Below are 13,666 nucleotides of genomic sequence, written 5' to 3'. Positions count from 1 at the left end.
TAAAGTTATAAGTTGTGTCACTACTCTTAGAGTTAGAGTTAGAGTCAGTTAACTCTAGTTGAGTTAGAGCTAGATCTATCTTAGACTTGACTTGTATCTTTCATTCTTATTCTTTCAGTTCAGAAAAGTACATTCTACTCTTTTGCTTCAACACACATCTCATTGTCTCTCTTTTCTCTGCTCCATAGTTGGTAGGCATTTTCCAACATTTTAGTAATAATGTCAATAAAAACTCTGATGTTAATAAGTATCTAGATCGTTTATTATATGGATTCGTTGACGTCTTTTTGTGTGAATTACCATGATGCAATTTTGTCATCTCACAATGCATTAGAGTACATGATAAGACGTTATTGGGTAGCCATCTAGTCTCTTGGCAGCCATATTGATTTAGCGGGAAAAAGGAAGTCGAGATAGCTAGGTAATTACAATATTATCTTGCAAAAGGTTTTTTAAACCTAGTAAATCTTCGTGGGTATACTTGTCCTTCTTGCAAAAAAGAAAGGATGGCGTGATGTGCTTCTATGTTGATACAAAGGTCTCAATAGAGTGACCGTCAAGAATAATTATGCATTATATCTTAGATGGATGATCTCATTGATTGACTTTTTGGTACGAGTTACTTGATTAAGATCGATTGTAGGTCTAGGTATGATTAGATACATATAACTTGTGAGGATGTTTGAAAAACTACCTTTCCAACCCATTGACACTCTCAACTTTAGGAGGAACCTTTTGGGTTAACAAATACTCCTGCAAATTTCTAGTTGATGATGAATGATTCGTTGCATTCGAATCTTGGAAAGTGGATAGTTGTTTTTGTTTGTGATATACTGGTTCATTGTATGTCATGGGAGTGATACACAAGTGATCCGTGTATCATTTTACATCTCTAGTGGGAGTGCTGATTGTGAAGCTATCAAAGTGAGAATTCTTTTTCAGAGAGTTTTTGCATGGTTGATGGCATCCAATTTGACCTTTAAAATCTACAAGTAGGGTATTAAGAACTATAGGCAAGTGAAATCTTTCTTAGGTCTCACTAGGTTTTTTCAGAAGTTTATTAAGAACTATGGTAAAATTGTTGAGCCCTTGACATGTTTGCTCAATGGTGTTTGAAGCAAGAAGTATGCAAGTCCACTTATTATCAGGAGGAGTGAGCTCTATTTCTAATTTCAAACATTGAAATGACTTGTTCATATAAATGCTAGTGATTATGTTATAGTGGTTGTTCTTTATTAGGACAGCTGTCTTGTTGTATTTTAGAGTTGTAAGCGATACACACACCACTTGAGAGAAGGAATTGGTGATCATTGATTCATTGAAAATTTGATTTCATTATTTGCACGGCTTCCAATTTATCATTTGGAGTGACCACCATTCACTAAAATTCCTATGTAATTAGCTTGGTCTCGGTGGTCGCAAGGTGAGATGGATGAAGCTGCCAAACATACCCTTATTTTAGCAGGATGTTGCAATTAGTTGAGGATGGTCCTAGTAGCCCAAGAATCGTTGGTAATCGGAATGTTCGAACGCCGAATACTGTAAGAAAGGCGGAAAGTATCCTATTAAAAATGGATTAACTGTCTAAACAAGGCTAAGTGTGTGCACTTGATGATGTGGATATGCGTATGAAGATTTTATAGGAGTGCCATGATGTGTCAAGCAGAAGACACCCTTAGATACACCAGATTTCAGTCTTGGTTAGCTAATGTTTTTATTAGTCACACATGAAAACATTGGTTGAGTCCTACGTAGGTGAGTGCCTAGTGTTAGCTTAATAAAGTTGAACAACACAAGCAAGGGGAAATATTGCATTCTTGACAGATATATGATAAAAGGTGGAGTAATATCTCCATGGATTTTATGGAAGGGGTAAGATCTGCACAGATTTTGTGGCAGGATTCCCTTGTATGAATCCGGGTTATGATGGAATCTTGGTTTTGGTTGATTGATTGGTTGTGCTCGATTCATTCTACGAAGAAAACCATTAAAAGCCATGATTTGGCTAGTCTCTTTGTTGAGACCTTTACATAACCTTTATGGTTTGCTTGAGGAAATAGTAATTGATTGTGATCCTAAGTTTATTACTCATTTTTGGTAAATGGTCTTCCAGAAATCGGAGACTTGATTGCCCATTTTGTCCATGGAGCATCTTGAGATTGGTGGATAGACTAAGAGGACAATTCTAACTACGGAGGGTATGCTACTTGCATGTCTCTTGTAAATAATTTGATTGGGAGCATTATTGTCTACATATTGAGTTTACTTATATGCTAATGTATGGTTATGAGCTGTAACCATTGATTGGTGTTGAGCTCAAGGGAGTAAAAAAGCAGTGTGTGGTCTTTTTCTTGCATCATGTGCTTGAGATGTTGATGATTGCAAAGGAAAGCATTAAAACATCTCAGGATTGTGCTACGTCTTAGGATAATCAAAATTGTACTCCTTGAGAGCTCTAGGAGGGCATGTGAGTTTACCCTAAAGTCCCAAAAGACTCCGATTCAATAACTACTGGCATGTGCTATAATTTATCTTTGAGGTACTTTGGACCTTTTCAGATTAGCAAGAAAAAAGTAGCATATCCTATTAGTTGGATTGTTTGCTAGACGTATGAGTTCCCTTGGTGTTTCACGAGTTGTTTGAAGGAAACAATTGGGACAAGGTGAAACGATTGTGCCAATTGAGGAAGTGTAGTGATTGGAAGATATTGCTCATTACAAGCTACTCAAAATTTAATCGGTTCTTGACTAGAGGACCAAACAATCTCGTTAGTCCATTTTTCTGGAGTATTTAGTCAAGTGGTAGAACCTTTGGAGGTAAAGGCAACTTGTCAGTTGGTACATTTGTTGAAGAGTCATTATCCTCGCTTCATTCGTGAAGATAGTGCTAAGGGTAACAATCATTCATAAAGTGGTAATTGTTACATTTTGGAAATCTGGATGGGTGCTTGCAACATTGGTCACAATTTTTTTATCATTGGAACTAACATCGGACGTAGGTCCAAGATTTATTAGCCTGATTAGTATGGTACTAGCATCAGATGGTACTAATCTGACCCCAACCATCGGACATAACAACCATGGACCTAGGTACGCTGCTTGCTCCCAAGCTGGGGGTGAACCTGTTTGTCTCTATGGGCGGGAGGTGAGTTTGTATCCATTCCCTTTATGTTCTTTGCCGTAGTTATGGCTTGTTTGGTGTCTAGTTTGTAGGTTGGATCCTAGGGAGATATTTCAGGTTTGTTGTGAACTTGACTTCTTATGCTAAATGAAGGGTGTTTTTTGTAGAGATTATCAGGACTAGTATTGCTAATTGCTCTTTTTAGCTTGTTACTTTCTGCTGGATAATATTGTGCAGCATGCATGCTTTGTTTGCACCCAAAAGAAAAAGGGGGACAAATCTTTATTTAAAACAGGGTGTCTCTTGCTAGAGTGGAGTCTTTCATGACTCAAATCATTGAGAGTACTTTTCTGTTTGTGTTTGGGAGAGTTAGGCGGTGCGCAGCACAGTGTGCCGTTCACCAATTGTTTTCTCAGAGGATTGGTTTGTTGGGAACTTGGCTTGCTATGTTACACTCAAAGTGTTCACTGTTGATCATAACGATTTTGGAGAAGGGTATTAATAATTGCTCGCTTTTGCTTGTTTGTATCTATTGGATAATATGGTTTTATAAGCATCCTTTCATCTAACTGAACAGAAAAGCAAAAAGGAAAAGAATCTCAACTAAAGGTAGAGTGGCCCTGTCCAGACTGTAGTAGTTCATGAATTAATCAATGGAGTTTTTGTCATGCACGCGTTCTTTTCATAAGTGCTGTTTGGGTTTCAGTGCACGGGCAATCGGAAACTTGGGAATGAAGCATGTGCTGAGTATAGCAAATACCTTGTATTAATGACTTTGTTCACAAAGTTGGTTTTTTCCTTAATAACTTGGTTTGTATGTTTCATTAGGTATTTCTGTTCTTTGAAATCTGAAGACTTCTGTGTGATTCTTGTTGTTTTTATGGTCATTTATTTGTGTATTTTAAAGCCAACCTTTGATATGACTCAGGTAGTGAACACTATGTTGTTGTTACAGATCAAAGATCTTCATCTCTATGATTGTTTAAGGGCTAATAAATCTACATCAGCCTGGGGTGTTGAAGCTCGTGTACCCTTCCTAGATAAAGCTTTTATAGATGTTGCCATGTGCATGGATCCTGAGTGGAAAATGGTGAGTCTTGCTATACATCAGTAAACAATTACATATTACAGCATGTGCAGTTGATAAAGATTGGTGATTGGAGATTATTTTTCTTGCACTACTAACTTAAAAACATGTAAGACCCCTAGAAAGTTGTGTCAAATTAACATGTAAGACCCCTAGAAAGTTGTGTCAAATTAAGTTACCGGAATAATTCCTACTTACGTTGTTTCTGTATTTGCCTTTGTGCTACAGATAAAGCCTCAGGAGGGTCGAATAGAGAAGTGGGTTCTTCGCAATGCTTTTGATGATACTGAGAATCCTTATCTACCTAAGGTTGAAATCATATCACCGGTTAAACTTTGTGATTGAATTTATTTTGTTGACTGTCATATTTCCCATATACACACATCAAACATTACACAGATAATGGAAGAACAATTGTATTGAACTTTTAACTTTTTGGACCACAGTCTATGAGACCAAAATAAAGTCTGAGGGGAGTGAAAACATCTATACGAATTTTAGAAGGATGTCTATCAAGACGGGAAAGATCAGAGACTACAATAAAAACTCAGTTCTAGTATTCAAAAGTGATATGTTGCAAGGAGTTTGGTTGTGAGTGAGCGCAATTGGCATGGTACCACTGCCATGTCAGAACACCCAATTTAGGGAATGTCAATAGCTACACCATTTGTTGCCAGATCATCAGTGCACTCCAGAATGGGCTTTTTGTTGTGAGTGAGTGTGATCAGCATGCAGCCACTGCCATGCCAGAACACCCAATTTAGGTGATGTCAGTAGCCACACTATTTGGTGCCAGATCATCAGTGCACCCCACAATACTTTCAAATCAAGGTGCTGAAATTTGAGCCAAATTGAGATTCAGATCTGAAATTTTAGGTTTAAGCACCTTGAATGAAGGAATTTCAGATTGTGGCCTCATTTTATTTTACATGTTTTATCTTGATAGTGATTTCAGTGGATTCAGTGCAGATTTCTTTTCTTCTTTCCTTGCAGAGTTGCTCTCTTTCTCTGTCTCTGTCCCTGTTCTTCCATTGCACACTCTCACATGGTATCATCGCCTAACGAGAGGATAGAGTGGAGAGTGTTGCACATGTGACCACCCCAGCCTGAAACACAAGTATCTGCATCTGTGTTTGCTGCAAATGCAGCATCCTCTGCAGCAGGCGACTGCTTCTAGCTGTAGGCGACATCACTACTACCCCAGGTGACAAGGTTTTTGGGCAGGCGATAGCAGTGATTGTAGCTGATTTCTCCTGTCTACTGCAGATTTGGGGCTTGGTGGGTGTCTTGCAGGATATCAAAGATGTCTTATAGCCAGTTTTGAGGCTTTGATAATTCAGAGGCAGAGCATTCTCATCACTCCTCCGAATGACAACGAGATTATTGCAAAGACTATTGTGAAGAGTGTATGGAGATGCCGCGAGGCAATGCTTGCGAAGCAAGACGAAGGTCACCTTGCTTGTTTGTATAGGATCCCTCTTCTCCCCGTTCTCTCCATGTTTCATAGAAGGCCCACTCTATTGGCCTCAAAATGCCACCTATGGCACCCTCTATATTGATGGTTCCAACTATTCGCTTTGGTCGTGTAAGATATCCTTGATACCTTCAATCTTTGGGAGTTTCTTACCCACCCTATTTTTCGTCCAACGGAGGATTACACAATGGGATCATCAATGGATCGTGTAGCTCTATGGAATTGGCTCAACTATCGAGATCGATCTTTCCTCTTTATGAGCTTACATGATTCTGTCCTAGTGAATGTGCATAGGTTGTGGCAAGCAATGGAAGTGTACCATCGATCTTTCCTCTTTATGAGCTTGCTTCTTTGTACCATCAGAAGACAACTGTCCATTGGATTACTCTCGAGAAGAAACTATGGATGCTTGCTGTTGATGATTGTTCCACGGTGAAGGACCACGTCAATAGGTTGGAGGATATAAGGGATGAGCTTGCATCCCTTCGCAAGATGATGTCTTTTGAGGATATGGTTATGATTCTTTTGACTCGATTGCCATCTCCCTAGTTTGATGTCTTCTATACCAGCGTTTTACATTGAGGATATGCAAGAAGCTTCTATGGAAGGAGCTCACCTTGCTTGTTTGGAAGTACGATGAGGGAGCCAAGGAGGTAGCTAGTGGATCCATCTCCACCAAAGCTTTTATTGCAGGCTCCGGAGGGGGGAAGAAGAAGAAAGGGAAGTCAAAGGCTAAACACCAGGAGAGTTTTTCAGGCACTGACTCTAATTCGGAGAAGCCTAAATGCCCATATTGTGGGAAGGGACACATCTAGAGGAGAAATGTTGGAAGAAGTATCCTTACCTTTGTCCAGGAGCGAAGGATGGAGATAAATCATTTGAGCCTTTCTCTACCTCTACACTGAGCTATTACCCATGAGTTCGTATTTTGGCATATCCATGTACTAGAGAAGCCTTCTTCAATGGTTGGATGACTCGTCTACAGAGCCCCCTTGGCTCATTGACATTGGTGCTTCAAGTCATATGACTCCACGAGGAGATATGCTATAGGATCTTTGTCCATTTGAGGGCTTAGTCATTGTTTGGTGATGTTTATTCGATGCTTGTTAGTGATGTTGGCACTTTGCTATTATTGCCAGACCGTACCTGGCATTTCCTTTCAGAATTCCTACATGTTTTAGACTTGGGCTTTCCACCCCTCTCTGTTTATGGCATTAGACTTGGTACTCGGGTTGTCTTTACCGAGTAGGATGTGCTTATGGAGGACACTTTTTCAGGAGCTGTTTGAGTGACAGTTTGGTAGGAGAGTGAGCTCTATAGGCTCCGTTCCCCTTCTCTTATGCAAGGTTCTTTGAGGCAGTTGTCTATTGCTATAGCCGTTCCCAATTGTGCACCATTTATTCTACATGTTTCTTCTGGTCCCCCACCCTCTCCCTCAGTGGTTCTGTTGTATCCCCCATCCCTTTTAGAGGGGATTGATCTTGGTGACGTGGTTGTGGATTTCTTGACCCCTAGTGTTTCAAAGGGGCCTTCCCAAGATTGTGAGGAGTCTCTTCATCAACATCCTACATGAACAGACTTCATTGACATTGGCATTCTTTTGGCTACCCCAGGATCCGTTTCTTCTTTGAGTTTCTGTTGCATCCAAGATCTGATAGGGGGTTTTAGCAATCGTGATTGCCATGCTTTGTCATCTCCTACGTGTGAGTCTCAATTTGAGTTAGGTGAGGACTTTAGGAGCTCTGACATGTCTGCCTCTTTTTTTGACGGAAGGGGTAGTTCATTCTAGAGGACCCATTTCATTGCCTTTCTATGCATTTCCTCCTTTAGTCGAGTTTTTGTGGGTATTTCTTGGGCAGTTTCTGCATTTTTCCAGTCTGCCATCACCTATCGGATATTGTCCATCCCTACCAGGATTTGTCTTACCTTGTAGTGGCATGTTAGCATATTGCATCTGCATTTAATGCAGTCAAACTGCAGTAAATGCAGTTGGCCTAGATTTTGGGCCCCTCGATGGAGGTTGGCTAGCATTTTGGGATTTAGGCTATTTATAGCTCCTAGTTGGCTGGTCATCATTATTTTCTTGTCTTTCACTTGGCAAGTGTGCTCTCCGACTTTGGTATTGTCCTCCATCTCCAGGGCTGCCTTCATCATCAACTTGAGCTTGTGCCCTTATTGACACTGTGGGCTGCGTGCAGGGATTAATCAGGCATCTTCTTGTATTTGACGTTCTTTCCTTGGTCAGTGTAGATTTCTTTTCTTCTTTTCTTGTAGAGTTGCTCTCTTTCTCTGTCTTTGTTCTTGTTCCTTCTTCCCTTGCATGCTCTCTCCATTGTAACAAATTTTGCAATACTTGTTGTAACAAATGCACCAATTGGGGCTGAACCAATGACCTGGAAGCTTCAGTTGCTTAACTTCTTGGTTGCGTTGTCTTCTTAGTTCTTCAAGGTTGAGTCTCACTAATCATTTGGTATTTGAGGCATGTGACCTTGGTATGTTGTTTCGCTTGTGTTGCCTTGAATGTCTACATACTTTTGCATGGGCTTTTTCTTTTTGTTGCCAGTTAGCTTTTGGCAATCAATGGGACCTTGGAAGATTTTGATGTCTTTCTTCCACGAAACTGAATTGCAGTGGCAGCACAATCGCATGATCCTTTTCAGCCTTGTTTTCAATGAGCTTCTAAATCACTTATAAAATTCTCCCATGCTTTAAGCATTCTTTTTAAACTTTGGGCTCTGATCATGAACTTCTTTTAGGGTCTCCATATCCGTGGAGTGATGAGGAAATATGGTTTGCACTATTATTTCCTTATTCTAGGCTTTGATCAGCCTCGCATGATAGGTAGCCTAGTAATCTTAATTGGAGCTGTAGAGCTCAAGATAAAGTGAGAGGTTGAAACAAAAGATGAGATAGAACACCAAGGTGGGAAGAGTGCACTTCTCAACTTGTGAAAACAAAGAACGCAAAAGATTTGATGATGAGGTTGCCTTAAAAGGAGCTCTGCATCGACACCTCAGCCAAAGCCAAGCTCAAGTCTTTGACATAAGGCACCTCTTTCAGTTTCAGACTGCCCACTGCCTGTGTTCACACTATGCTGTTGGTGATCCGTTTTTTGGCAATTGGACCAGTCGGTCAATTGGACCAGTCAGACGGTTAGACCAGTCAAACCAGTTGGGACAGTCGGACATTTGGACATTGCTAGTTGGACCAGTTGGAGTTTATGCAGCAGGTTAGCCAGTTTTTAGTTGGGGTGCCTATTTAAGGCAGCACCCACGTGTGGCTGGTGATCATTCCTTTCAGCACTTTGGAGGGGCAGCTGATGTGCTGCCCCCATTGATGCTTTGGACTGGGTGCAGGGACTGATCAGTCCCTTTTATACTCACCATTTCATTCAGTTCAGAACAGGTTTCCTCTTCTATTCTTTGTGTTTATTTCAGTCTCTCTCTTCCCTGCTCTTTGTGTTCGTGTTCTTCCATTGCGCACTCTCACATAGTGTTGTTGCCAAAAGAGAGGACCCAGAGCTTCTACCAAGAGGGGAGACCCCCACCCTACTTACTGTTTTGTGCAGATTTGTTGCGAAGAGCACACGTTTTTTGAACTGTTTGGCCCTTCTTTGATGTGTCTGGAGCATCTGTACACCATGATGCAGTAGTGCAGCTGATTTCTCCTCTGTTCAGGCAGACTAACATTGAGAAATGCAGCAATTTCTTGTGTATTTTGCGAATTCTTTGAAGGAAGATACATTTCCAGTTCATTAGGTTTGATTACTTTGATGAGGAAACCATCGAATCTTTTGAAGACTAACATTCTTGTCAGTTAGAATGCTGCGAAGACCTTCCCAATCATCAAGATTGTGAAGATCAATGCGAAGAAGACAGAGAAGATCAGAGCACTCTGATCATCCAGAGATCACCACTTTGATCGCTCCGAAAGAATGGACTGGCCTTGTTTTCCAAGTTTTCTACATCTTCCTAGTAGGGTTCCTTCTAAAAGGACCCCACATGGCCATTCTAGCACCCTCAATGTTGGTGTGTGTTCTTTCCACATTGCATGAAGGATCAACTTTTGAAAGAGAGGCCTTGGCTCATCGATAGTGCTGCATCTAGTCATATGCCACCTCAAAGAGATTGGCTCTAAAATCTTTGTCCATCAAAGGGTATAGTCGCTATTGGTGACACTTCTTCGGTGCTTGTTTGTGGTGTTGGCACTTTGCTGCTATTGCCCGACCATCCATTGAGCTCTGTTTTGGAAGTCCTACATGTTCCATACTTGGGATCTCATCTCCTCTTAGTTCATGGCCTTACTAGGCTTTGTACTCAAGTTGTCTTCACCAAGCAAGCTGTCTTTGTTGAGGATTCTACTACAAGAGCTATTCTTGCCATATATAGGCTTTGTTGCCCTTATGTTGAGCAATGCCCTTCAAGGTAACTTTCCATTGATGTGCATGTTTCCGATTGTGCACCATCCATCCCACAAGTTCCACTTCATCTGCCACGATCTCCTTTGGTGGTTCCCTCGTACCCCCAATTTCTTTTAGAGGGGGATGGTATTGGTGAAGCAAGTGTGGATTGTTGTGGATTCCTTGGGTCTTTGTGTTCTAGAGATGGATTCCTAAGATTGTAAGGAGATTCTTTATCGATGGGCCCCATCAACGGACTCGGCTACTCCTACTATCCCTAGATTGATTCCATCTTCTTTGGCCTTCAACCACATCTAGGATATGAGAGTGGGCATTAGCGAACATTTGAGACATGCAGAATTATCTCCTACATGTGACTTCAATTTTAAGGCTACCCACTGTTGATGTTCACTTGAAACCAGCCTTCCTTCCGTGGATGGGTAGTAAATCCCTGATTACAACTTAATTACAGCAGCAAACAATAAATGAAAATCTGAAAATATAAATTTACCTACTCATCTTGGACAATGCACACCCGATTGGCCCCAAAATTGGCGCCCCTTTTGATATTTCTTTAGCTTTTTTGAAGAAAAGTTGATTTACAATGGGATTCCCCCGATCCCCTTTGAAATCCAAACTCCCCTTGCTATCCAAAGTGACCAGCAAGTTTTCAATTTGATTTGCCCCTTGATTCGGGCACTTAATTGGACTTCACCCACTTCATAGACGATGGAAATGCCCCAAATTTAATGGGTGGCTAGTCCACCATCTGAATTTAGCTGAAATTTACCTTTAGCCGTGAAAAATCCAAGTCTTGGAGCTTCCAATTTCTAGCATGCTTCTCTAGGTTGCTGCTGCTAAACCCTAATTTCTACTGTAAATTAGGGTTTACAGCAAAGAAATTTGCAATTTCTTAGTCTCCAAGAGTCCAAATGCTGAGATATTCGGAGCAAGGTTATGAAATGGCTATGAGATGAGAGAGAAAGCTATAGAGAGAGAAAATTCAGAGTTTCCTCGCGAAGAACTGAAGAAAATCTGTCATTTACTGCTGCTGCCGTGTCTCAATAGCTTGTAGATGTTGTCACCTGTTGTTGATTGGTCTTCTACAGCCCCTGGCTGTCTCAGAAGGTCCTCCAATAGCTGCAAATCAGACAAGTAGCATCTTCTCCTCTCTCTCTTACAAGCTGAATCATAAAATTGCCTATCTCCAGCCTCTAAAGATGTTTTTTAGTCTTGCATGGGCAATTTTGATAAGTGGCAAGCTTTCCAAATGGTTTTTCCAGCATTTTTCAATATTTAAATATTGAATTTCAGTCTTTGAATGCTGAAAATTAATCTAGTAATTATTTTGGTGGTGCCCTAAAAAAAAATCTCACCGGCCAATAATTAAATTGGCTAGGAAACTTCTATTCCTGAGTGTCTTTGCGTCATCTTTGACCATTAGATTGGCGTTAGGTACCATTAAACGCCACTTCTCTAGTGTCACCAACAACTGACACTTATGGCCAAATGAATGACCTAGGCCAACAACTGGCACCAGATATCACGAAGTACCTGTGCGGTTTTGCCTTTGACATCTCGTGATTTTCTTGGGTCCTGGGCTCGTAAATTTACTTTAACCCTAGTTACACCTCACATGTGCAACATTTACTTAATCATGTGATTAAAAATTAGTCCACATGTTAGGTGAGGTTTCAAAAATACATGTCCTCGTGACAGTCCTGCCCCTTAAAATCCTTGCAATCGTTCTCGATTGCACTGCCGAATGTATTAAAAGCAAAGTACTATATTGAAATTTTCATAGGGTATCATAGTCAATACAACATTGCTCACTGTTGTTCAACCATTCCTTATGCCCAACATATGTTGAAAATTACGAGCCAACATAACATAATATAAGACTCACAAAGAATCTTAAAAACATTGCCAGATTATCATGTAACATGTCCATTTTTCATGAGCTCAACTCATCTGGCAAAACCAATCCATAGTATAGCGTAACCAAGCATAAACCATGGCTAAAACATTAATGGCATCATAAAATATGCTGTTGTCCATGGAACTTTGCATAATTTGTAGTTGTTGTCCATGGAGCTTTGCTCGTAGAACTATGCACTGTGTTGTTATAAGCAAACTCAATCAAGGGCAAATACACTGTGTCTTGTAGTATGAAACATAGCACCTCAAAAGATCTAATACTGTGGAATTTGCTTCCTTAGATTGACCATGTGTCTGCGGATGGAAGGATGATGAGAATTTCAGCGTAGTATCCATATTCTCAAACAAGCCCTTCCAAAATAAACTGGTCATCCAGGGGTCTCGATCACTAATGATTGACTCTGGCATACCATGATACTTAAAGATGTGATGTAAAAACAATTGTGCCATATGATCAGTCTTTATTTTCTTCCTCACCGAAATGAAATGGGCTTGTTTGCTAAACCTGCAAATGATAGTCCATATTCCATCATTCCCTGTAGGTGTCTTAGAAAGCTAAAAAATAAAGTCCATTGCAATGCTCTACCAAGACCTATCTAGAATAGGCAAGGGTTGCAATAAATCGGGATATTTATTTTATCTTTCATGCTTTATCTTCTGGCATACGATGCGTGTCTTAACAAATTGTTCTACATTATGCCTCAAAGTTGGGCAATAAAAGAAATGCTCCATTGATTTATGAAAATTAGTTCATGTCGTGCGTTTGGGTTTGCTTGCATTTCCAAATTGCAAATCCCAAAGCGCATATTGCTTAGGTTTAAAAAGATGAAATTGTTTAAATGCATCCTTGTCTTCCTTGCATGAAAGAACAAGCGCATAATGCATCTAGGCCATGATTTCCTAGATATGATTCGTAAGAGATATTCCTTAAACATCCGTTAGAATGTTGTCCAAGGACTTGCATGGTATGAAAAGGAAACCACGAACTTGCTTGTTACATGCAAAGGTGCTTGTATTTTTAAGACGGATTAAGTGCCATAGAACAGATTAAGTCAATGTTGGTCTCATGACATTCGTCATGCACGAACTTCATGAAATTGTATCTAGAAAAGGTTGCATGTCACATATTCGTCAAGCATGAACCATCTCATATGCTTGTGTGACAACTTTGTCTGCGTCAGAAAGTACCTCAAAGTTTGATGGTCTGTCTGCACTGTAAAATCAGCCCCTAACAAATAATGTTTCCACGTAGATAGTGCATGAATTACAGCCAAGAGCTCTTTCTCATAGATCTGCAAATTCTTTTCTGCACTGTGGAGAATTCGGCTCTCAGAAGCCACAACCCGACTGTCCCGTATAAGAACAACCCCAATGTTGTTACCACATGCATCACATTGAACTATGAATGACTTCCTTAGATCGGGCAACACAAGGAAAGGATCTGAAGTCATCTTCTCCTTCAACTTTTCAAATGCTGAAATTTCCACTGCTGTCTATCTAAATGGCACATCCTTCTTCTGCAAGGCATGCAATGGAGATGCAATTTCAGCAAACCCACGTACATACTTTCTATAGTAAGAACATAAACCCAAGAAGCTGTGGATCTCATGCACATTCCTCAAAGGTGGCCATGATCGTATTGCTTCAA

General features: G+C 40.4%; 1 protein-coding gene across 3 annotated transcripts in view; it reads left to right on the top strand.

The window, feature by feature from the left end:
- LOC148041796 (asparagine synthetase [glutamine-hydrolyzing] 3-like) overlaps positions 1-13,666 on the top strand; it is a 78,104-nt gene that overhangs the window by 51,334 nt on the left and 13,104 nt on the right. For all 3 annotated transcript variants that reach the window (XM_087682457.1, XM_087682464.1, XM_087682449.1), the window contains 2 exons: positions 4,076-4,210; positions 4,436-4,516. In XM_087682457.1, coding sequence (XP_087538583.1) covers positions 4,076-4,210; positions 4,436-4,516 — 216 coding nt within the window. The remainder of the gene's footprint in view (positions 1-4,075; positions 4,211-4,435; positions 4,517-13,666) is intronic.

The sequence above is a fragment of the Lygodium microphyllum genome, chromosome 1 (genome assembly GCF_053477565.2).
Source record: "Lygodium microphyllum isolate KBCC chromosome 1, Lygodium_microphyllum_v1.1.10, whole genome shotgun sequence".
NCBI classification, from domain to species: Eukaryota; Viridiplantae; Streptophyta; class Polypodiopsida; order Schizaeales; family Lygodiaceae; genus Lygodium; species Lygodium microphyllum.
The sequence above is the reverse complement of the archived record's forward strand: the minus strand, read 5'-3'. Positions and strand labels throughout refer to the sequence as shown.